The sequence below is a fragment of the Amorphotheca resinae genome, assembly GCF_003019875.1.
Source record: "Amorphotheca resinae ATCC 22711 unplaced genomic scaffold M430scaffold_14, whole genome shotgun sequence".
Classification (NCBI taxonomy): domain Eukaryota; kingdom Fungi; phylum Ascomycota; class Leotiomycetes; order Helotiales; family Amorphothecaceae; genus Amorphotheca; species Amorphotheca resinae.
In genome coordinates this window covers 392,282-417,044 of record NW_020194484.1, presented here as the reverse complement: position 1 = coordinate 417,044, position 24,763 = coordinate 392,282, and the positions used below count along the sequence as shown (strand labels likewise).

Genomic DNA, 24,763 nt, shown 5'->3' with positions numbered 1-24,763 from the left:
AAAGTACCTAGTAAGCCAAGACCAGTTACTTGTAAGGTGCTGGAAAGGGATGTCAGTCATGTCATAGGCGCACAATCGATCGGGAGAGTCCGGATAACCGCATGAGATTCGAAAGGGTTCGATCACGTGAAAGGTTCTCGATCCTCTCGCCTCAAATCGAAGTCCAAAAATAGAAGCCGTATATTGGTGGCAATTTGGAGGCTTGAGGCAGTGCGGTAGAATGGTTGGGAGGGGGATTGGAAGGAATGCAACGTCTAGGCTCTGGCCTGGTCCTGAACAGGGGATGGACGGGTACGGATAGGAAGGAGGTGGATACACGAGACATAATTCAGTATGTGTGGATGTGAAAATAGCAGCATCGCAAGAGATCTGGGCCAGCACAGAAAAACGCACACGACCAGTCCGGAAAGCATAAACCCTCGATATCTCCAAGCAAAGGCCCAGTGCACAAGCGTACGGAGGAACAGAGGAACGAGTCTGCTCCTGGATAGGGTCGGGGAACGGCCAGTGACCAGTCAGACATGTTCTAGTAATTCTCCGGGGTGCCGACCAGTCCGAGGGCCCAGCGAGCTCTTCTGGGACTGGGAGTCTGGGAGAGTCTGGGAGTGGGAGGCCAGTGTACTGGGCCAGGGACGAGGTCACGTATCAGGCTGGCAGGGGGAACTGGCCGGATTCTTATTCGATGGCCGGGGCCCGTCCCCTGGCCGAGATGGGACGGGGGGGGGGGGGGGGGGAGGGACGGTTGGTCGCTTGAACGCTGACCGGGGCGGAGAATGGAGAGAAAAAGGCCTGGGGCGGGCCAGCGACGACTCACATAGAATAGAATAGGCGGGACTCTGTAGACTTCTGTTCTTCTGTTTGCCAAGGGAAGGGCGGGAGTCTGGAGGTGGACTGCAGTTCCATAGATGATAGATGATAGATGATATTCGCTGCGGAGCGGTGGATAACGTTTCACGGGTTGAAACAGGAAGCAGTTCTCGCTCTCGCAGTGCTCATGGCCGGGGGGGGGAATCGAGTAATGCGGTGCATTTTTGTCCTTTGTTCCCTAGGCACGACTGGGCAGTTTACGCCGCAGAACCATTCGACAGCCTCGAAGGAAAAGGGGGCGTGGGCCTATACGAGCCGGGGAAGGGCGCACCAGGCGAGCCAATCAGCAGGGGCGGGTCTGGCGCTCGGCTCGCTTGGGGTGGCCGCAACAACGCGTTCCTGGCCTAGCAAAGGGCCGCGCCGTCATAGTGTCACGCCGGTCTGCAGTGGGAACGGGCTTCAGTCAGATCTAATTTCCCAGGGGCTCCACTCCAGTCTCCAGCGCCGGGTTCTTGTTGTCTCTCTGGCTCTGCGCTGTGTGGCTTTCGCTCTGTCTCTCTTGTTTCCCTCTCTCTCTCTCTCATTCCCTCATCCGCCCTTCTCTCCTCTCCTCTCCTCTCTTCTCCTCCCTCCCTCCTCCCTCTCTGCTGGCCCCATCGAATATCCATCCACCGCCTTTGCTTCATCATCAATCATCGATCCCCCCCCTCTATATTCCCTTCGATGATTCCCGTCCTCTTCTAATCAACTCCTCTCTCCTCCCCCCCCCTTCTTCCGCCCGCACGACATTCATTCCTTGACTAAGAGGCACACTCGTTACGGCCTCTCTCTTCGCGCGTCCTTTCTCCCCCTCAAGGGCCACCATCACCCGGCGTGACCTTTTTTGCCCAGCAACAAACAACATCAATCAACATTCACCATCATCCGTCAATCATCCTCATCGACGACTAATACCTCCGCCTATCAACCTCAGATACCCCCATCTATCACGTCGCTCTGCTTGTTTATGCTCGTCGACGCCCCTCGTCTCTGAAATAATATACACACCGCCGACAGCATCCACGGTCATTTCGAATATCTCCCCGGATCTGACCTGTCCATCAACCCCAAGGCACACGGCCACGGCCATCAACCCAGACGCCCATCATGAAATCAATATTCTCCCTCCCCTGGGCAACCGCCATCCTCAGTGCTTCATATGTCCTCGCCGCCGAACCAATTCCGGATCTCGAGCCCCGACAATACGCTGCAGTGGTCAGCAAGGGGTGCTACTCATCGAATAGCGGGCTGACCTTCGGCGACACATATACCTGGCAGACCAAAGGTCACTGTCAACAAAATGTGTGTGCTCCTAAAGGAGACTCAGTAGAGGCGACTACCAACGGGACCGATTGCTGGTGTGGAAATTCCCTCCCTCCGGCGTCAAGTCTGGTCGACGATTCCAAGTGCAACTCGCCATGCGCAGGATTTGGGGCCCAAGAGATGTGTAGGCATACCTCGATTAGAAACATGGGGTCACGCTAATGTGATTATACAGGTGGTGGTAACGGATACTATTCTCTTTATCTGACGGGTGTTGGGACCCTGGAAGGTGGTGATACCAGTTCCTCCAGCTCGTCCTCATCATCTTCATCATCATCATCAACCTCCTCCAGCTCCGTCCCCCCTCCGACCGTTGCTCCTACAACGTCAGCGCAACCGTCCGTGGTGACAGTCGGAGGTGAGCACCCCCTTACCCTGATCCCAACGCGCAAAATCTGACTCTAGATAGGACAAACAATTATTGTCACGGCAGCCTCTCAAGCAACGTCTGCCGCGGCAGCCGATGCGAAGAAATCGTCGGGCACCAACAAGGCTGCCATCGCCGCGGGCGTCGTTGTTGGCTTTGTCGTGGTGGCTGCAGCGCTCGGGGGAGCTTTCCTATTCATGCGCCGCCGCAGAAACCGCCAGGTGGAAGAAGAGTACCGAAGAAATGCAGCCGTTAGTCAGTTTATTGGTGGTGGCAAGCCGCCAACCACCGATACACGTCTCGATCCAGCCGTGATGGCTCAACGGAGGATGAGTGACGGAAGCATTGCAGACAACCAAGACTATTCGAGGAGGATCCTCAAGGTACGTTTGTCGCTTGCCGAGTGGATCCAGCATACTGACAGGTCCAGGTTACCAACGCATGATCTACTATCCGGACGAGTTCCCATGTCATTTAGCCTTCTCTTATCATCACGGCGTTCACGGTCCTTGCTCCACGGCTCGATATGGTCTGCGTTGGTCTCTCTTGTGTTTCTGGTCTCTGGTGTTGTATAGGTGTGGCGTAAGATGAGCTACGAAATCATACTCCTTGCGTCGAGGGATGGCTTTCTACCAGGCATCATCTACGATAAACAAGCGTTTGGCTAAACGTTTTGTGTCACACCGTCCAGTCCTTTCAGATCTCTTCGGGCAATTTCTTGCACCCCCCCCCCACATTCCCCTTCCCCTTCGCACGATATCCCGGGTCCCGCATCTCGGGTATCATTAACCCACGTCCCGGTCTGGCAGAATCAGCGAGTCTCGGTGCATCGAGGTCTCGGCTGGCCTGGAGACCAGTGTACTTTCTACGAGCTATTGGAGGCAGATGGATATCCAGATGGGACTACTCAGGGTTGCGGCCGCAGTAGCATAGATCCAATGTAATGAATCCAATGCATTGTATAAATGAATTAATATTTGAGTGATGTGTTTGCTTTGTTGGATTGGGATGTGGGTTGATGCTGAGGGTCGAGATTGATATTGAGCTATATCTCTTATGCCAGATGCTGAGAGGGAGAATGTTATTGAGCCATACCTACTTACTCTTATGCCAGCAATCCAAAAAAAATCTCAGATACCTCGGCATAAAAGGGGTCGCGTATCATCATCAATCACAATGCTCTAACACAACAACACAACACAACATACCGTACCTTACCTTACCTTACCTTAACTAGAATAATAATAAAATAATAACAACATCCCCCCCCCCCCCTTCTCCCCCTCTTCCCCGCCCAATTCATTTTCATTCATTTTCATTTTCATTTTCATTTTCATTTTATCCCTTCCCTTCCATTCCATTTTCACCCCCCCAACTTAACTCCCTCCCTCTACAGTTACCTAGTCAATCAATCAATCAATCAATCTCCTTATCATACATCTATCTATCTTCCTACATACATATCTTTACTGTAGCAGAGTTAGTTAGACGTATATATATAGGGAAGAAAGAGAAGTCTACCTATCCTATATTGTTTCTCGATGTGGTGAAATGTGATAATATACAACCCCCCCCCCCCCCCCCCCCCCCCCCCCCCCACCCTTTCCCCACCCCCTTCCAATCCCCCGCCCGCCAGCCTGGGCCTCCCCTCATATATCAATATATCAAAATATCTTATATCGCCAAAAAAAAAAAATATCCTTCATGCTATGCTATGCTACCCTATACTCTAAGATAAGATTGGATACCTAGGTAAGGTACCTAAGGTTTTGGGGGAGATATTATCCCATCCCTACATTATCACATCTCACCACATCTCAAAAAAGAAAAAAAAAAAAGAAAAAAAAAGAAGATATGAGAGATGATAGAACTCTCTCTCTCTCTTACTTCCCTATATACACTTCTAACGAGGAAGTATCCTCTTCTCTTCTAACTCAGTCCATTCCATGGTTTATGCTATGCTATGCTATGCTATGTACCTTATGTAAATATAAATATGAATATGGTAGGTACCCTTGAATTTGTGATCTGCTCTGTACTGTTCTGTGATTGATGTACTGTGATGCCATGTGATGCCATGTGATTGATGTACTGCTCTGTTCTGTTCTGCTCTGCTCTGCGATGCGATGCATAATCCCTAACGCCCCCCTTAAAAGTATAAACACAGAAGATGAGATGAGATGAGATAAAGCGAGCGAATGCAATGCAATGCCATGCTTTGCTTTGCTTGTCGGATATTTTGTATAAATCCAAAACCACCGAGACGGAGGGATTTGTGAGTGTGTGTGATCCCTTTCTCAAAACAAAAAACAAAAACAATGTGTCAACGAACCAAAAGAAATCTCTATGCAATCGATCGATCTATAGGAGGAAGTTTGAAAAAAACCTGTAATCGCTCCGCTACATGCACTATGTTCAGAAGCCCCCGGCCCAGCCCAGCCAGCCCAGCCCAGCCCAGCCCAGCTTATCCTACTATGATATATGACGCTCGCTCGCTATGCACCCGTGACAAGACTCTCCTTTAACTCCCACCGGCCTTCTTGCAGTCCCTGCAGAGCCTCTTTCCCATCCTCGGTGAGCTCGGGACGGCCGAGGGGCGTGACGGCGCCCGTGAAGAAGCGCGGTTCCCATTTCGTGCCGCTCTCTTCGCGCTGCTTTGCTTTCTCGCGCTGGCGCTCTTCGAGCTCTTGTTTCAGGGACGTGGCCCGGGAGAATTGCCGTGATTTAATGGCGTTGGTGACGCCGGACCAGAAGCGGAGGGATTCGTTGGGGAGTTGTTTGTCCAAGGGTGGTAGGATCTTGGGCGCCACGGAGAGGGGGCCGAGGTCGATTAGGAGGGTTTGGGTATCCTGGGTATATGTTAGAATGGTTGAGACGATGATAGAGGGGATCATACAGATTTCGGTCCGAGGGAGAAGAATAACCTCTCTCGCCAGTTGCCTGATATCCGGGCCAGGATATCCTTCTCTGGCACATCCCGTATCCTGTTCTTGTTGTCGTTCTCGGGATCGTAGCGGAAGATCACCCCCTCCACCTTGTTCTGCGTCTTTCCGAGCCATCCCTCTTCGATATAGTGGAGGATGGTTTTTATCCTGGTCTTCGCACAAGTAATGTAGCATTGATCACCGACCGTCACGCTGAGACTTCCGCGTAAAAGACCCCCCAGGTGGGCGGCCGGATGCGTGAGTTGGTATTGCTCATTGTCCCGCTTTGCCAATGTGATGAAGATCCCGAGGTTGTGCTCTCCCGGTGTCACCTTGATACTCGTACCCGTGAACTTTGCGGAGAGCTGATCAAAGCCTCGCGCCGTGATACCCTTCTCGGGACAATCGACGATGAATGCCGAGACGGGAGGGTGGTGGGAGGTCTGCTCTGTGAGATATGATACCCTGACAGGTTTCTTGGGTGCGGCCGTGGAATTCCTTGAGGCTGTCCCCGATTTCACCGACGACGCTGCGCTGCTCGGAGCGGTCTGTTGCTTGATCGTAGAGATAGGCGGAGCCGTGTCCTCCACCTCCCAGTTACACTATCTGATAGTCAGCGACGCGCTCGCGGTCCTGTCATTGCCTCCCTTACCCGGAAGAATTCGCCAAGCGTGGAGTTGTACGGTTTGCATGGCTTCCCCTTGACATACTTCAGATCCTTCGTGAACCAGAATCGCAACACCTCCAGCATCCGATCCAGCGGATCATCAGAGTCCCCGATAGCGATGAATGTATCGGGTTGGTCGAGATAGTTCCAGTACTCAAGGTTCGGGGTGGGCTCCAGGAGCTGCGCCGGCAGCGAGAATCGCACGGAAGCAATGTCGGCAACGCCGATGAACCTGGACAAGGGAAGGAATGTTAGCGAGAGGAGATCCAAGCAGGAACCGCCCAGAGGAGAGATGCCCTCGAGACCAGACGCAGAAGAATGGCAGAGGCAAACGGCGACGCCACCCTGAACAAACGACGGTGTGGACAAGGAACAGGCAATGCAGGCGAAGCTCGCGGGAACGGGACGCTTACTTCCGCAGGATGCTCAAGAACATGCGAAGTTTCGAGGTATCATCAGGAGATTTCTCCTGCATATGGGGTTGTGCGGAGGATGAGTCGGATGCCGTCGAAGGGGTCGTGGAGGCGTCGGGCGAATCCTCAAAGGATCCCGATGATGCGGAGGCCATCATTAATGATACGTGCGGGATGGGGAGGAAGGGCTATAGGCAGTGGTGTGATGGATCGGATGTCTGGGTGTGTGGTGTGTATATGGATATCAGCGTCGCGATCTGTCTGCGGTGTATTGGACGAAAGATTCAAGGACCGAGAGCGTTGGTAGTGACGTTTGTGTTTCGGGCCCAAGCGATAAGAGCCGCCGATAGTGAACCTTGGGAAGACAAAAGCACGACAACCAGTCGAAGATGGCGGATTATACTAGGACTATGGAGAGAGAAGAGGAAACGCAAAGAAGCTGGGAGGGGAGTCCACCATGGCAAGAAGAAGGCGGCATCATAAGCCCATCTCAAAACTCCTGCAGAGGGGGAGGAGAGGACTCGAAGCTTCAAGAGGATGCACAGTCAGGACCATATCTTCTTTGCCTATGAAAGCGTGCTCTCCTCGAGTCACGTCGTCCCTACCAATCGATTCGCCCACGAGACGAAAGCTCTCGACCGGTGGGTTTTGTATCTTTAACCAACCACAGCCATTTGACGGCCCCGCTTCATGCTATGGCAAAGGGCAAAGGGCAAAGGGCAAAGGGGCCAAGGATAGAGTAACGAGACCTCAAACACTTTTTGCGATAGAGGGAGAAGACTCATCGCTGCCCTTTCATCGAATAGCTATATAGCTTCGTACCACCTACAGTTACTGCATCAACACTTTACTTACCTGGACCTCGTATCCAGCCTTCTGAACCTGCACTATTGGCGGATGTGGAGGGGAGCGCCCAGGTAAAACTGCCGGCAGTGGCGAACTCTCGAGGTTCAGACGTAAACCGTCTTAACAGACTGAACAGACTTAAAATAGAACCAAACATGTAAGTGGTTGTACAAACTCACTCTAACAGCTAGTGTAGGACAGGTAGGGCACCAGACCAATGGAGCAGAGGGTAATGGAGATGGTAAGGTACTGGAGAGGGAGGGCAAAGAGAAAATACTGGAGATCTCAGGGAGATCTCAGGGATATCTATCTGTAAGGTCGACTGGTCCGATGCATGAGCAGCACCACCTGCAAGTGTCACGCTGGGAAATGGGACAAGGAGCTGTCAAGAAGCATCCCACGCGCGTCCTGGTGGCTCATGGGTCATGGATGTACCTGTCGCATGGCACGCACATCCACAGCGAATAGTGCACGACCATGCTCGAGGCCAACGTCGGGACACAGTAGTGAAGAAGCTTGGAGGGACCGGGGCGAAGTCTATTTGATTGTGTCAGACTCCCTGCGCAATACGAGCGGTGCCTGTGGCTGGAACCGTTGTGTAGCCTCGTAGGGCGTGGGAGACAAGCGGCTGGTTTCGGATGATGTATCTGTTGCGCGGAAAGTGTATACAAAATATTGAAGAGAGTCCAAGTCGGCAATGAAACCTCCTTCGGCCAGAGCATTGGTCTGAAGAGCGTGGTGAGAGCCGTGAGCTGAGTGTCATCAGGTACATATACATCAGCATGGGCAAACGGCCAGCCAGGGGCACACACACTACCCCGGATTCGAATCGAGGACAGGGCTTCTGCTTCAGACCAGCGCATTCGCATTCTGTGCGAGGGCAGTACGGGCAGTACAGGCAGTACACCGTAGTACGGAGGTTCTTCCGTGTGTGCTCGATTGCTGCCACACAACACATGTGGCGGTGCTGGGTGGGCAGGTAATGGGCATTACGTATGTAGGGGACACGATCATCACAATAGCCCACGCAGACTACGGGGACTCTGGCACTCTGCTGTCATAGGCACTTGTCCATCCCCGGCAATTCACACTGACCGAGTACCTGGTTACTTTCGGCCTTCGGACATAAGTGTATTAATGGTTGTTGTAATGCGCTTGCGGCGTGCAGTGACGGGCTGCCGTTTGACGCCGTCGAATCTTCCACGGGGATCGGCGGGCGGGCTGTGGCTCAGTGCCTTGCCAGTGTCGTCATCGACCGGGTCTTGAGGCGAGGGATGGGCGGCCATGGGCGAGGGACGGGCGACGATGGGCGATGATGGGCGAGAGATGGCCAAGAGATGGGCCAACAACCGGATGACGCCGAAGTGGATTGCGCTGGGTCCTGGACTCCTGGATTCCTGGGTCGCCCCGGCCGGGCAGCGGAGACGAAGGGCCGTAGTCGTGCGTGTTGAGCAGAGGAACGAACGTACTAAGGGGCATCATCGATTGATTATTATTATTATCTTTTACCCCTGAGGGCGAAAAGACGTGAACACGACTGGAAAAAACACTTGACAGAACTGACAGTCGCAACACCAGCCCCATGGCCCCATGGCCCCCATGGCATCTCCACAATTCGCACGCACGATGCGGCAATAGCTGCAGACTATTGCATGCGGGGTCTCGGAAAGGCCCCTCAGCAACGCATGGGCATATCAAATTGCCATCCGTTGCCCATCGCCTATCGCCCATCGCTTTTGCCCACCCGCGGCGATCGTTGCCCCTTTTCCGTAGCTGTGGCTGGGGCCCTCGACTGCACCGTCGTCATTGAACGCACCGCGGGGGATGTAGGACGGGGAGGGAACTGCAGAGAGAGAGAGATGCGAGAGGAGGGAGAGAGATGGGACGAGGGAAAAGGGAAAAGGGAAAAGGGTACCACAGCCGAGAGAGAGCGTCTCTGACATTTCTCTCACTCGACGTGGGTCTCTCTCTCTCCATTGCCACTCCCTCCCCCATCCATCCACATCTTCATCACCCGTTACTGTTGCTTGTTACTCTGTTACTCGGTTGTGCTGCTCGTCCGTCTGCTCTACTCTCCTCTCCTCCTCTCCTCTTTACTGCTGCTCTTTTGCCGCCTTATGTCCCCCCCATGCGTGTTAACCACCAGAACCCCATATCATAAGTCCATCGCTCCGACATATACATTCCACTGCATATTTGCCTCCAGCCTTCGAATCCCATATCCCATATAACTCCCCCGTTCGCTCCCCAAGCAGACACGCGACTGTAAACGGGCCTTGTCACGTTCGCTACACCCCGTCGCCCTGCTCTCCACCGTCCCCGTCTCCCATGCTCCTCAGCCTGGAGTCTATTCTGCGATCCTGGACGAGTGCGAGTATATGGCCTTGACCGACTGTCGTGCTTCCTCCGCACTCTGCCTCCCCCCAGAAAACATACGCGCGCTCAGCCAGCGTTGACTGAAAGAGCCCGAGAGAGGCTCGGCGCCCATATATCCAGATGTTTCGAAATCGGTAAGCAGCGCCCTCACCCCTGGGACCGCCGAGGGGGCGCGCAAGGGAAGAATCCCGCCTCGCAGTTGCGCGGCTTTAGACCGCGATGCGCCGCCACTGTTGGATGTTGGGTGTTGGGCACTTGGGTCTGCATGTCGAGAAACTAACATCTGCGCGCTCCAGGACGTCTTCACAAAAACCCGGCGATGAATTCATCGCCCACTTTCGCCAAAAGTTCCCAAGTGTAGTGCTCTCCTCTCAAGGGGGTTCCAGTTCGGGGAACACTTCACTCGACGGTACAATTGCTGCTGGTCCCCAACCAGATAGGTGTGTTTGCCCTCCGAGCCCCCTTATCTTCGCCTGCGCAAATCCCCCTTTTGCCAATATCTGCCCAGGCGGTGCCATCTCCTCCCGAGCGTCGCTGACATGATCCCAGCAGACATCACAGTGTGGGCAGTGAAGATATGAAAGACCTTGATCCGACACCTAGAGCGCAGCATGAACCATGGCGATTCACGCCCTCCCTCCTCGATCCCAATTCGTTCGCCTTTACGTCTTTTGCAAACCAGCCCCCGGGATACTACACTCCTCCGCCCGGCGGCTTGAATACTCTATATCATCCCCAGGCTGGCGACCTCCACACCCCTGGGATAGGTCTGGGTATGGGGCTTGGAACACCCTTATCCGACCCTTCCTCAGCAGACGGTCTCCATCATGGCGGCCTCATGAACATGTCTGCTTTCAGTCATGACATGAATCCCCAGTTTCAAAATTACAATCCCTTTAGCCATCCGCCTCAGCAGCAACAGCAACAGCATCATCAGCACCAGCCCCAGCAGGTATCATACGCTCCATCCTCGTTTGTGCACCAGGATACGGGTTATGAGACAATGGAACAGGATGTCTCTGTTTCTCCAATGGATGATCGAGGCCGGATGGGATCCATGGATGCCAATCTTCAGCACCATTCGCCGATTATGGCCTTCCAGCCCGCCCAATATGATATGGCTATGGCAGCGCCAGAGCCCTCACCAGCTGAGAAGTTCCGTTTCCGCGTCACGTTGAACGCACCAACGGCGATGATCAAGCACGCAGACGAGATTCCGGTTACGTATCTCAACAAAGGACAAGCTTACTCGATTTTGATTGTCGATACTGCGCCGACTATCCCTATTCCTCCCGGAACTCGCTACCGCACCTTTGTTCGTATCTCGTTTGAAGACGAGCAACAGCGACAGCGGCCGGCAACGTGTTGGCAGCTGTGGAAGGAGGGACGAGGGACGAACGAAGCCCATCAACGGGGCGGCAAGCTTCAAGCTGTTGAGTATGTCGAGGCTAATCAACCCGCCGAGGGTGACGACAAGAAGACTCGGGTGCAACTCGATACCGCATCTTTCGATGGCTTCTCCGTCATATGGACTCCGGGTGTCAATGGCTCTGCAGAATGCAGCATTGCAGTCCGCTTCAACTTCCTCTCCACGGATTTTAGCCACTCCAAGGGCGTGAAAGGCATTCCTGTACGGCTTTGTGCTAAGACTGAGAGCATCCCGATTGGATCGCCGCATTCCGCCGCCGCGGGCTTCTCAGAGGTAGCCTTCTGCAAAGTGAAGCTTTTCAGGGACCATGGGGCCGAACGCAAACTATCAAATGACATCGCGCATGTCAAGAAAACCATTGACAAGCTCAGGCAGCAGATCGCCCAGGCTGAAACCGGAATGAAAGATTTCGGTAAGAAGAAACGTCACGGTTCGGTATCAACCCAAGGCCAGGCGGCTCAAAGGTCAGGGAGGGTTCAGAAACACAAGCGGACTTGGTCAACGTCATCTGCTTCATCAGCCGGACGATCTCCGATTGAAGATGACCTTATGTTTAAGCTCCAGACCATGCAAGATATGCTCACGAGCACGAGATCAGTGAGCATACTTTATCTCCGGGGCGAAGAGCATGATGATCCGGATCTCCATCCAGTAGCTCTGGTTGGTGAGCCACTCGATCTTACAAAGGTTGAGGCAAACGTGTTACGGCGCCCGATGAGCAGCGATCACTCCACGCCATCGCTCGTCTCGCCTACTCCAAGTTCGATATCAATCTCGTCCCAAGGGTTGAACAGCACCGCTGCGCCGCCTCCGTGGACCGAATTCCTCGCTCCCGGAGACGTCCACTCATCAGCTCCCCAGCAACTAGCCAGTCCTCCTGATCAGCTCACCAAAGTAGCCAAGACGGACGAGACAGGGAAGCCAAGCAGCTGGATCGAAGCACTGGGGGTTGATCCCTCGTACAAGCCACCACCCGAGCGTCTGGTCAAGTCCGTGGCTTGTTTCTATATCCTCCATCGAGATCCTGCCCATCCCGATAGGCATGAGTATCATCGAGCGATCTATCTCGCGGAGCGCACGCTGAAGGATTTCACGAGCAGAATAGCCGCGAAATGGAATCTCGAGCCGAGCAAAATCCTGCGGATGCTCCATGTCACCAAGGGAGGCTTCCAAGTCGAAGTAGACGACGACGTGATCAGTGAGCTTGCCGAGGGTCAAGATCTCATTATGGAGATTGTGCAAATCAAATCAGAGCTCAAACACGAGTGGGACATGGCTGTCGACGACGACAGCGACGACACTATCCACACCGAGGGCTACGAAATCCGGTTGATTTTCTAGCACCTTCGTTTCTCCCTACCTGCACACATACAATAATCTTGTCTTCTCATGCACCCAAACGACCCGGCGATGGTCCTGTAATAGTTACGAACATCATGTACTAGGAGGTTTCGATCGAATTCCACGGCATGGCGTCAAAACTGTATTCCTTTCTATCAAGATACCAGTTCCTGGGATTGGGGATATCCAGCAACAATTTTTCATTCCTCTTCATTCATTCATTCTTTATCATATTAAAAAGTAGAAAACTCCTTTGCTTTTTTCGTTTATATTATATATATATGTTTTAGAGAGAGAGGGGGTGGATAACATGTAAAAAGCTATGCGATCGAATTTCTGGTCCTCACCCAATACACACGCACGACCTCTTCTTTATTTTTATTTTTCTTCTTTACCTTCTCTACACATACTTTTATCACCATATCATATTCTATTCTATTCTATTCTCTTTCCAACCCCCTCTCGGCATTCCCTCCTTTTACGCAAAACCATCGCACGCACAGGCGCTACGAAGACATACGACTCATCTCTTTTCTTGTCCTTTTTTTACTATGCAAATATGTGTTATCCAGGATATAGTGGCGTAATTCTTATTGTTTATGCTTTTATTTAAGGGAAGGGAGGTGGGAATTTTTGGGGAAGGGAAGGGCAGAGTTGGTTGGTGTTTAGGCTTGGTTTGGTTGATCGGTTGGGTTGGGTTGGTTTGGTTTGGTTGATTGATTGATGAGTGGTAAGGTAAGGTAGATAAGTAGGTACGGTACGGGTATTATGATATTGATATTGATATGAATAATAATACAAAAATTTAAAAGAACCTACTTCTCTTACCAGATCGATATCCAGAATCTAGAAGAAGAAGCATACCTACCTACCCGATAAACTACACAAGAGAGAGTGTGTAGTCTTTCATCCCTCCTCAACCCCCCCACCTCGCTTCCCACCTCGCTTCACAAACCCAAAACCCCCAAACCCAAAAACCACACAACAAACAAACAAACAAACAACAGGCCTGCTGGCCCAATGGCAAGGCGCTTGACTACGAATCAAGAGATTGCAGGTTCGATCCCTGCGTAGGTCATTTGTTTATCTTTATTTTTGATTTTTGATTTTTATTTTTTGATATTTTTTGGATTTTTGGGGAGGAAGGGGGGAGGAAGGGTTAGGGGGTTGATTTTTGGTATTTTTGTCTTTTTTTTTTTATAGATATCTCTAACATCCCCCTAACAAAAAGGTACCTTATATATAAAAAACGCCTATACCCCTCCACCCCCCTCCATTCTATTCCGTACGTATAGTAGTAGTAGTAGTAACATCTTCCTCTATTAAATACCTATACTAGGTACTATAAGAGTTTAATCTAAGTTTTAGTATATATATAGTTCTATAAGAAAGAAAGAAAATAAAACCCTCTTACTAAGGCACTATTATATTACTAGTCCTTTTGTTATGTCCTTATCTCTTTTATATAAGCCTATAGATATTACTATAGATATAGTACGCCTTATATATACTAGACTACTTCTAGTACTCTACTTTATTCTTAGAATAAAAATAAGAAAATAATAACTACTTATAGTTACCTTAGTTCTTACTTAAAGGTTACTCTTTATTTGTTTATACACTATTCTTTTAACTCTTAAGATAAAAAATCCTAATCTTATAAGCCTCTTCTTCTCTTTATATTATAAATTACTTTTATAACTACTTTAGGTACTAGTTTTATACGCGTATTAAGTATAGCCTTTATTTACTAGCTAAGACGTTATATAAGCTTGTCTTAATATAGGCCTAAGGCTGTCCTAATTATTATCTTAATTATTATTCTATACTAAATCTAGTTTAGTTCTTATTACTTGTTTAGTTACTTACTAGTAAGGGGTCTTTATTATATTTTATATAAACATCTTACTTCTTTACCTTTCTCTTTACTAATTTACTCTTAACCCTTTCTTCTTTTTTATCTACTCTTAAACTCTCTTTTCTAAAACTAAAATCCTAAAGTAACTTTAATATCTCTTAATCGTCTTTTCCTTTAAGATACCTTACACTACCCTTACTATAACCTTATAAAAGTAAAGACGTAACTACTCTTCTTTACTTTACTAGTCTACTAGTAAGCGTATCTATACTAGTAAGCCTCTTTAGGCTAGTTCTTTTATAGTAAAGATATATAACGATTTAGCTAATAATTAGTCTATCTTTATATAATCTAACGCTTATGTCTTAAGTAAATTTAATAATAATAATAATATTAATAATAATAACCTTTTTACTCTTTCTTAAAGTAGGTCTAAGATGTTTTTACCTAGCCTCTTTATAATGTTTAGTACTTATAAATCTACCTTTAGAGAGCTAAAAAAAGGTTTTACCTAGATTAGTCTAGATACTCTATTAAAGGTTTGTATATTCCTTATTATTAGTACCCTTTATTACTTACCTATAGACTAATACTCTTACTTTACGTAGCTAAAGCCTACTAAGTAGCCTATATCTATAGCTAACCCGCGTCTTTCTTTATCTCTTACCTTTACTAAGTAAAGAAAGGAAAAAGAGAGGACACTAGCTAAGCTAGGATTAAGAGTAGTACTAGAGAAAGTAGTAGCCTAGCTAAAGTTAAAGCTAAAGCTAAAGCTAAAGATAATAATAATAATAATAAAGATAGTAGTATAAATAATAATAATAGTAATAACTAAGATAAAGATAAAGATAAAGTAAAGAGAGAAGAAAAAGAAAGGCCTAGCTAAGAATATATATACTTATAGAACTAAGGCTTTACTACCTCTTTAGGATACCTTCTTATTAATTTCCTTTATCTAGTCTATTTATATAAAGTATACTACTTTCTTTAAGTAAGAAGTAGTAGCTATAGTATATAAGGTAAAGAAAGAGAAAGAAGAGAAAGATAAGGGTAAGGATAAAGATAAAGATAAAGAAAGAGATAAAGATAAGGATAATATTAATAATAATAATAACCTAGACTATTTTAATAAGTTAGTAAGAGATATACTAGTCTAAGTCTAAAAAAGGGGTACTAAGAAGTCTAAAGAAGAAGATACTAAAGAGGATAAGAGAAGAGAGAAGAAAAAAAGAGTTAGTAAGGCTAGTAAAGAAAGAGAAAGAGAAAGAAGAGAAGATAAGGATAAGAATAAGAAAAGAAAAGAAAAAGGGCCTACTATAACTAACTAAAGAAAAGGTAGTACTATAAAGGGCGTTACTACCTTATTAGTTAGTTACTAAAGTAGACTTATATTATAAAGTAGTATATATACTATCTTATATTAGTACTATTCTTTACTAACCTTTACCTAAGATTAGTAGTATACTTACTACATATATAGCGGTAAGAGCCTATTAGTATAGAGTAGTTACTTTCTTAAGGTTACTATCTTTACTATATTAAAATACTATTTTTAAACCTTATATACTAATATAAGAAAGCGTTAAGAGATAATATCTATAATTATTATACTTAGTAGTGTTCTTCTTATAATAAAGTATAATTCCCTTAGCTCCTTTTCTCTTTTAGTCCTTATTAACCCTTTAGCTAGATTCTTTTTAAACACTTCTCTTAGGTAAGAAAGGTAGTAAAGTATACTTACTTTATTATTACTACTTACTCTAGCTTCTTTATTCTCTTAGCTTAGAAGATTACTTTTACTTACCTTTTACCTTATATAGTAGATAGCTCTTTTGTTTTTCTTTTTACTACTTCTAATAAGTAGTAGAATTTATATAAAAGTTCTTAGTACCTTATTTATAAGATAGTAGGCCTAGGCTAAACCTACTACTACCTCTTAAATAACACTACTTATAAGATTACTAGTTAGTTAGACTAGCTTAACGCTAGTATAGTAATAATAATCTAGACCCTTTACTTTATTATAAGGTCTCTTTATTCTTTTTATAAACGTAGCTAATAAGTAATAGAATCGTATACTTATTAATAATACTATTACTTATAATTATACTTATAAAGAGGGGAAAAACTTTTTACAACAGTTGTCTACGCCCCTTACTACCCTAAAAACTTAAAAACAAACAATAGAATCAAAATTAGTACCTTTAGATACCCTTTAGAGTACTAGTAGACTATAAGCGAGCCTATAGTAACGGATAGTAGGTGTACTAGACTTAAATAGAGCTAGTACTACCTACTTATAAGTAAGAGCTAGTACTCTTATACCTTAACTAAAAGCTATAGTAAAGAGCTAGAGAGTAGTAAGAGTAATAAAGACAATAAGACAGAGAAAATTATATAAAGAATTAAAGCCTATATAATACTAGGTAAGGAGAAAGAGGCGTTACGCCTTTTACACGACCTTATTGTTATAATAACAATAGTAGTAAAGACAAGAGCTATAAACACAACAACTCTCTTATATACTCTTAGGTCCTTTTCTAACAACAACCTAATAACGATTAGATAATTAAGAACAATATTAAAAGAGGCCTTTTAAAGGCTAGTAGTAATAACAGCCCTTTAGGCTACCTACGCGTTAGTAGTAGGCTAGCGCCTAATAAGAGTATAGGTTATACTAGAGAGGTAGATTAAAGAGCTAAGGATTAGAGTAGATAAGTAGATAAAAGACCTAGTACGTTATAGCGCTATTAAAGTAGTAATAGTAGCTAATATAGTAATTAAGGGCGCTAAGGTAGTAACGACCTACTAGCTACCTAGTAGTAATACTATCCTTATGTTTAAAGAAGCTATACTAAAGAACGTAATCTAAGATTAGGGCTAAGTATAAAAGGCGTTTAGGCCTATAGCCTAGCTCTATAAGAGTAAGTTTATAGTAATCGTAAAGGGCCTACTAGTAGACTAGATTATATAAGTAGAGTTAAGAGTGTTACTAGTAGAGATCTAAGCTTATACGCTATATGTTATAAAGGTTAAAGTTAAGCCTATTAAGGCCCTTATAGTAAAGTTTATAATAGTAGTACTATACCTCTAGAGTACTAATATAGTAACGTGCCTATATAAACAAGGGTTAATCTAGTAAGCCTAGATCTTTAACTACAAGCTGTATTTAGCTAACCTACAAATCTAAAGATACTTTTAGTACTACTAGTTTAGCTATATTAGGCGGTTTTATAAGAACTAGGCCTAGTACAGCTACTACGTAAAAGCGGCGTACCCTTAGAGTAAAGAGGAGTACCCCTAACTTAATAGTAGAAAGAGATACGTAAACTATAGTAGACTATATATAGTATAAGACTATTAATATCTTAAGGCCCTTAAGGTAAAAGAGTAGGCATATACTATATATTAATAAAGGCCTAGATAGTTTAAAGTGTCTAAGAGTAGCTTTACTAGCTAGGTACCTAGTGTTACACTAGTGTCCTTATAAGATAGCGACAATAGCTACTAGATTATAGTACCTAAGAGACTATAGACAGGTAGTAGTAAGAAGCCTATAGTAAAGACTCTAGTAAGGTAAGGACACCTTCTTATTAAGGTACTAGATATAGTAATAGTCTAGAGCTACGACATTATAGAGATATTAAGCTAAGGAGCTAACTAGGGGTCTAGTAACCCCTTTATAACGTAAGACTTATAGATCTTAGACTCTTAGTAATAAAATTAATAATAGTATACTAGAACACTATAAGAAGGAACGGCCTTACCTTAATAGCGCTTTATAATAGCTATAAAGTCGACGTTATAGTAATTTAAGAGCTATAGTACAATACTTAGATAAGGACAGTCTACTACCTAGTATAGGTAAAGTACTAGTAGGTCTATAAGAGTAAAGGTAGAGTAGTTATCTACGTTTATAAGTAGTACCTACTTCTTACTTAAGTAGTAAAGACAGGCGTCGACTAGTATTATATTACTCTATAAGGTATTACTATCTAGTTAATATACTTACTAATTCCTAACTCCTTAGGCTAGGCTAGCCCTTTCTAGTAGCTTACTAAAAAGGACCTAGAGGGGCTATAGATCGTTATAAGTAATATAAACCTTTATTACTTACTCTAAGATAAAGCTAGTAAGACTACCTTTAAATTAGAGACCCTCCTTTATCTAGCCTATAAGTAGTAGCTCTTACTATATATACCCTAAGAAGAGCTAATATAGTAGTAACATAATAAATAAGACTTAACGATCGACTATATATAGGCTATAGTAACGCTCTAGTATACTTATTAAGGTAACCTAGGGTATAAGGGATCTAACTACTATACCTAGCTAATTAAGGTTATTACTTAAGTAAGAGATCGCTAAGAGAGAGCTATAAAGGTACTAAGATAAAGCTAGACCCTAATAGACTAAGAACTAGTAACAATTAAGGCTAGGAGGCTATACCTCTCCTTAGAGCCGCTAGACATACCTTATAAGGTCGATAAGGTAGTTAACTTACTTACCTCTTAGCTTATACGTATTATAGACATATCTACCTTAAGAAAGAAGGTTAACTAAGGGCGTACTAAGCCCTAGTAGAATAGCGAGGTCCTTAAGGCCGTCTAGTAAGTATAAGTAGCGTACTATTAGTACGCTACTACCCTAACTAAGCTCTACTAGCGCGACCTCTAGCAGGCTAGTACTTACTAACTCTATATAATCTAAGACGTAAAGACTAGGAGCTAGCGTAGTACCTTTACCGCTACCTTAAAGGACTAACAAAAACTCTAGAGTCTTAAGAGGTAGGCTAGGCTCTATAGCTATATACCTTTAGAACTAGCCTTACTCTTACCTCTTTAAGGCGCTAATAAGGAGGCACTAGTTATAAGCTACTATAACAAAGTAATAGTGTTAGGCCGATAGTTCTTTTTAGAATTAATAGCTAATCTTAGTAACGTCGTTCTAGACCTCTAGAACAAGTAGTACTAATAGTTTACTATTAATAATACTATAATAAAGGTAGATATTACTAACGTTCTCTAAAAGACAGGTACCTAAAAAGCGCTAGGTCTTAACCTACTACCTACCGGCTTTCTTAAGGCATATAGGCGTCCCTTAGCTAAGCTCTTTATAGTAATAGCGACTACAAGCCTTTAGCTAAGGTACTTTCTTATGTAATTTAAAGTAGTAAAGGTAGTAGTACTATATAAGCCTAAAAAGACCCTTAAGTAGTAACAAACTACTAAGGCCTATAGGCCGATATTACTCTTAAATATAATAAGTAAAGTAATTAAGTTAGTAATTAGCCGGCGCTTTACTAACGTTATAAAGTTATAAGAGCTCTTTCTAGAAATATAGATAAAGAACTAGCTATAGCGTTTAATAGACCTTATAGTTAAAATAGTAGTTAACGCTACGTATATAGCGTAAAGCTATAAGGCTATAGCGTTCTTCTTTTAACTTAATATTAAAGGCGCCTTTAATATAGTAAACTATATACGCTTTCTCTATACTCTTTAGTACTTAGGGTTCTTTATATAGGCCGTATAGTAGGTATATAGCTTCCTTACTAATCAGACAGCTAGTCTCTTCTTTAATAAGGAGGTAGCGCCGCCCTAAGAAGTTACTATAAAGGTACTATAAGGCTTACCCTTCTCTTTTATCCTCTTTCTCCTCTATACTACTAGCTTATACGCGCTACTATAAGGTTATATAAGCCTTATTATAGTAAGGTTTACTAATAACCTTAACCTCTTAGCTTTTAGTAAAGACACGATAAAGACACGCTAGTACCTTAAAGGAGTGTAGTAAGTATATAGCTAATAGTTATGTATAAGAGAGATAGAGTTTACCCTTAAAAAGAGTAAGCTCCTTTACCTTACTTATACTTATGTAGTACTAACGACGCCTGTCTACCTTAATAGCCGGGTTATACCCTTAGTCTAAGAGACGCGCTTTCTAAGAGTTTAGATAGATTAAAAGCTTAGATAAAAGGGCTACCTTAACGTTATTAAACAAAAGTTTACTACTTAGTAGTTTGTACTTATAAGGCTTACTATGTCTATATAAGGATATAGCCTACTATACGTAAGAAAGATCTATATAAAGGTAATCTAGAGTACTATAGTATATAGTATAAGGGTCTAGTACTACCCCTTTAGGTAGTAAGCTAAGGGGATCGTAAAGGACCTTACTATAAAGTAGTTATAGTATCTTTACGTTATTATAAGGGCGTACTAGACAACTCTTATCTAGTTCCTTAAGACTAAAATAGCTATACCTCTACTTAACCTCTACCTTAATAAGTAAGTAACAGACTTTAAACAATATCTTAAATGTATAAGTAAGGGCAAACTTATATAGTTATCTATAATAGAGTAGCGAACTGTCTTTAATAACACTAGAGACACTACTATAGCGCTACTATAGTACTACCTTATACGTTACTTAAATATAAGGTAGGCTAAGCCGTATAAGTAAAGGACTAGTATAGGGACTCTCTTTTAAAAGAGACCTTATAAGAGAACTAGAAGGTATAGTAGTCTTAATATAATAGCTTACTAGTATACTACTAAGGCACTATCCTGGCCGCGCTACCTACCTTCTTAGTAAATGTCCTTAAGAAGTACTTACTCTTTTATAAGTACAAGAGCTCTCTTTTAATATAGATCTATACTAGTAAAGTTAGACTCTAGGCTTTCCTTTTTAAACATAGAGTACTAGAGGTAGCGACCCCTTAGTATCCTTATAGTAAGGCCTTAAAGACAGTAGCTTACCTAGTCCTTAACTACTAGTAGCTAGATTAATAGTAGCAGGCCTTATAGTAAGTACTTTACCTAAGAGCGCTATAGACGTTCTATAACTTTATAATAGTAATAAAGAAAGGTAAGAGTACTTATATACTAATCTATTAGTTACTATCTACTAGCCGATTCCTATAGTTCTGTCTAGCTAAGCGCTACCTAGTAAAAGAGTTATAAGAAAGAGAGTAGCCCTAGCTAGTAGCCAGCGCCTTACTAGCGCTTTACTAGCGTCTTGTTAGTATGTTTAGTATTACTAGGCTAGAAGGTTAAGTTCTAGTAAGACAGTAATAAGGACCTAGCGCCCTAGTAGCGCCGTAATAGTGTAAATATAAATAGTAGTACATAGGTTTTTACCTGGCTTTAGTACAGTTTTACTACGTGATTTATATAGTATAAAGGTTCTATATATAGTAGGTATAGGTAGTAAGAACAATAATAATATTACTTATAATTAGCTTTAGTCCTTCTTTAATTAAAGAGGGTTTTTCTTTTTTCTAGTTTTAGTTTTGTCTTAAGGTAATGTCTTCTTACTTTATTTCTTTCTTTTTTTTTATTATTCTTTCTCTTTTCTAGTTATATATAATCTTAAGTATAGCTTAAGTATACTTACTTAAGTAAGTAGTATTATAGATTCTAGTTAGAATTATATAACTCTTTTATATTAGTTATAGCTTAAGTATATTCTAGTAGTATAGCTATTTTGTTTAAGTCTTATCTTAGTTAATAAATATTAGTATTAGTTAAACCTTAAGTTACTTTAAGTATTTCTTATATTCTTCTTATATTTAATTAGTTAGCTAAGGCCTAGACTATAAGGTAGTACTATCTTAAGATACTTAGCCTTATTAGCTATCTAGCTACCTTCTAAAGACGACTTAGGTTAGATATAATTACTTAATAATCTAATAGGCCTAGTTATTTAATTAAGTACGCCTTTTATTCTCTAAAATTTAGGTATCTAGTAATAATGTACTTTACTATCTAAGACCTCTACTTATATAAGTAATCTACTAAGTAGGTAAAGACCTTTCTTTAGGTTAAGAAGGCTTAGAGACTAATCTTTTTTATCTTAATAGCTAGTACTAAAGAGTATTCTACTTTTGTTATTAATTTATATCTCTTTATACGTTCTTTTCTTAGCTCTCTTTACTATATAAAGGTTAACCTAAGGTTATCTTACTAGTAGTGTTTCTACTATATATTCTAATCCTTATAGAGTTTTTTCTTAAAGATACTTTATACTTTAGTAAGAGAGAGCTCTTTTAGTAAGAAAGGCGTCTTAAGTTTCTTGTCTTATATTATATTCTAGTCTTTAAGCTTATTTTTTACTTATCTTTCTTTAACTTTTACTAAAGTAGGCCTTAAGTTAGACTAAGGCCTGCCCTTACTAAGGTCTATATTCCTTTATATCTAGTCTCTAGTATTCTAAATAATAGCTTTATAACTTATAAGCTATACTCTTACTTATATAGTCTTTTAAAGGAATTTAAAGTAAAGGTAGATTAAAGGTATGTTTGTTTTAGTATATAAGATCTTAATTAAAGTAGCCTTAAACGCTTTAAAGACTACCTTAAGACTACTGTTTTAGATCTTTTAAAGTAACTTTACTATCCTTAAGAGACCTTTAGTAAGGTTTATAGTTAAGAGCTAAACTACTAAGGCGTATATAAGTACTAGAGAGATAACTATATAGTATATTAGATAGGCTTTCTTTATTATTATACCTTACGTTAAGGCTATAGTATAGGTTAAGGCTAATATCTACCTTTTTATCTTTCTCTTTAAGTGTTTTAAATAAGCTCTTTATATTAGCTTTAGGTCTAAGATAAGGCTAAGGATCTTAATTAACGGTTTTAAGGTAATCTTTATATTACTTAAGGAGAGGCCTATGTTTAGGTTATACTTTTGTCTTTTACTTAAGTAGAGTAGATAGTATTTTATTAGTTTAAAGACAGCCTTATATCTATAGGCTTAGTTAGAATATACCTAGTAAATCTTTACTAGCCCTTAGTAATTCCTTTTTATTATCTTACCTTAGATAATAATGTTTATATTATTAACAAATCTAATAGTACTTCTTTCTTATAAGGTAGTATTATACTATTCTACTAGTTCTAAGTTATAAAATAAAAAAAAGATAAGAGATAAGAAAGAGCCTTATAGAATTCTAAAAAGGACTTTAAAGAAGAGGCTAGTATAGTTATTAATTCTAATTAAACTACTTCTCCTTAAGAGAAAGCCTTTAACTAGTTAGACTATCTACTCTAAGATCTTCTTTATATATAAAATATAGAAAAGCCTTAGGTAAGATAAATTATTAAAGGCCCTAGCTATATTTAGGCTAAGAATTAATACTACTGTTTTTAGGCTACTTTACTAAGCCTTATAAACTTATTCTATAATTAGCTCTAGTACTATAGTTATGTTTCTCTTTCTTTACGCCCTTATTTAGTATACTAGAAAGAGCTAGTAATCTTTTACTAGGTTAGTTAGTCTTATAGCGACTAGCTTCTCTAGAGTCTTTCTAAAGGTATTAAGAAAGGTAATTAGTTAATATAATTTTACTTAGTAGTAGTCTTTCTCTAGCTTTAAGATTATAATAGTTTAAGCTACTCTAAACCTCTTTAAGAAGTACTTAACCTAGGTATAGTAGTTAAAGAGGTAAGTATAGTATTAGAGTAAGACCTTTATTAATATTTTAATAATCTTGTTTAGGATTTTATCTAGGCCTAAGGCCTTCTTGTTCTTAAGCTTCTTAATTATAGTATAAACTTTATTTACTAAGAACTCTTATAAGTAAAATAAACTATCTTTATATTATCTCTTTCTTAGGTTAACCGGCCTGTCTTAAAGGTATTAGTATTTTAAGATATCTAAAAGATTAGTATTAAGAGCTAGAGTAAAGAAAACGTCTTAGAAAGCTTTAGCCTTTATCTTATAAGTATTAACTAAGGCCTTTCTACTCTAAGAGTAAAGGGTTAAGAACTATAGTAAGGGTCTAAGTAAGTAGCTTTTATTCTTTACTTATTATTTAAGTTACTATATTCTCTTTTTATGCTAGCTAGCCTTATAGACTAAGGCCTTAAAGTAAAGGGTCTAGGCTTTTAAGATTACCTTCTTCTTTTCTTTTACTATTTTATACTACTCTCTTATTATCTCTTTTAGAATTCTCTTACCTCTTCTCTAGTACCTTTTTAGGTCTACTTATCTTACTTTCTTTACTTACTTACTATACTCTTTATTCTAAAAGCTTTTAGACCTATTACTTATCTTTTACTATAAGACTACTACTTTTATAGCCTAATTTAAGGAGTCTATAAGTAGTTAGAGCTAGTTATTAATATTCTCTAGAGTACGTAGCTTAGAGATTACTAGTACTAAGCCTTATAAGGTTTTAAAGAGCTTTAGTTTGTTAGTCGCTTTTTATTATCTTTATAAAAGTAAGATATAGCTTTTAGCCTTAAATCTAAGCTTTATAGTAATAAGAAAGTAATTAGACTAGAGGTCGTGTCTTAACTTTACTTTATAAGAGCTAAGAAAATCTTTAAATTTAATTAGGATTAGGGCTAGGTTAATATAGGATTT

At 42.4% G+C, this 24,763-nt stretch overlaps 7 protein-coding genes across 7 annotated transcripts; 5 read left to right on the top strand and 2 right to left on the bottom strand.

Annotated features, from left to right (window-relative positions):
* The first annotated feature begins 197 nt into the window (after positions 1 to 197).
* Positions 198 to 890, top strand: M430DRAFT_191675 (hypothetical protein). The gene has a single exon (XM_024864030.1). It carries the CDS (start codon positions 334 to 336, stop codon positions 826 to 828), a length of 495 nt encoding a protein of 164 aa, XP_024716682.1. The 5' UTR covers positions 198 to 333; the 3' UTR covers positions 829 to 890.
* Positions 891 to 1,834: 944 nt separating this feature from the next.
* M430DRAFT_45852 (hypothetical protein) lies at positions 1,835 to 3,010 on the top strand. Its single transcript, XM_024867798.1, has 4 exons — positions 1,835 to 2,293; positions 2,345 to 2,527; positions 2,579 to 2,919; positions 2,967 to 3,010. The coding sequence occupies exons 1-4, from the start codon at positions 1,954 to 1,956 to the stop codon at positions 2,979 to 2,981; spliced, it is 879 nt and encodes a 292-aa protein (XP_024716681.1). The 5' UTR covers positions 1,835 to 1,953; the 3' UTR covers positions 2,982 to 3,010.
* Positions 3,011 to 4,979: 1,969 nt separating this feature from the next.
* M430DRAFT_191611 (hypothetical protein) lies at positions 4,980 to 6,847 on the bottom strand. The gene is made up of 4 exons (XM_024864029.1): positions 6,541 to 6,847; positions 6,113 to 6,359; positions 5,433 to 6,062; positions 4,980 to 5,385 (listed from the first exon to the last, which is right to left on the bottom strand). The coding sequence occupies exons 1-4, from the start codon at positions 6,696 to 6,698 to the stop codon at positions 5,032 to 5,034; spliced, it is 1,389 nt and encodes a 462-aa protein (XP_024716680.1). The 5' UTR covers positions 6,699 to 6,847; the 3' UTR covers positions 4,980 to 5,031.
* A 150-nt stretch (positions 6,848 to 6,997) lies between these two features.
* On the top strand, positions 6,998 to 7,919 carry M430DRAFT_62050 (hypothetical protein; the record flags this gene model as incomplete). Its single annotated transcript, XM_024868962.1, has 3 exons — positions 6,998 to 7,181; positions 7,372 to 7,457; positions 7,588 to 7,919. 3 exons carry the CDS (start codon positions 6,998 to 7,000, stop codon positions 7,852 to 7,854), a joined length of 537 nt encoding a protein of 178 aa, XP_024716679.1. The 3' UTR covers positions 7,855 to 7,919.
* A 4-nt stretch (positions 7,920 to 7,923) lies between these two features.
* On the bottom strand, positions 7,924 to 8,672 carry M430DRAFT_23174 (hypothetical protein; the record flags this gene model as incomplete). The annotated part of the gene is made up of 3 exons (XM_024864850.1): positions 7,924 to 8,138; positions 8,201 to 8,328; positions 8,497 to 8,672. The coding sequence occupies 3 exons, from the start codon at positions 8,670 to 8,672 to the stop codon at positions 7,924 to 7,926; spliced, it is 519 nt and encodes a 172-aa protein (XP_024716678.1).
* Positions 8,673 to 9,882: 1,210 nt separating this feature from the next.
* On the top strand, positions 9,883 to 12,532 carry M430DRAFT_54311 (hypothetical protein; the record flags this gene model as incomplete). The annotated part of the gene is made up of 3 exons (XM_024868457.1): positions 9,883 to 9,896; positions 10,059 to 10,202; positions 10,315 to 12,532. 3 exons carry the CDS (start codon positions 9,883 to 9,885, stop codon positions 12,530 to 12,532), a joined length of 2,376 nt encoding a protein of 791 aa, XP_024716677.1.
* A 161-nt stretch (positions 12,533 to 12,693) lies between these two features.
* M430DRAFT_191583 (hypothetical protein) lies at positions 12,694 to 13,171 on the top strand. The gene has a single exon (XM_024864028.1). The coding sequence runs from the start codon at positions 12,855 to 12,857 to the stop codon at positions 13,143 to 13,145; it is 291 nt and encodes a 96-aa protein (XP_024716676.1). The 5' UTR covers positions 12,694 to 12,854; the 3' UTR covers positions 13,146 to 13,171.
* The last annotated feature ends 11,592 nt before the right edge of the window (positions 13,172 to 24,763 follow it).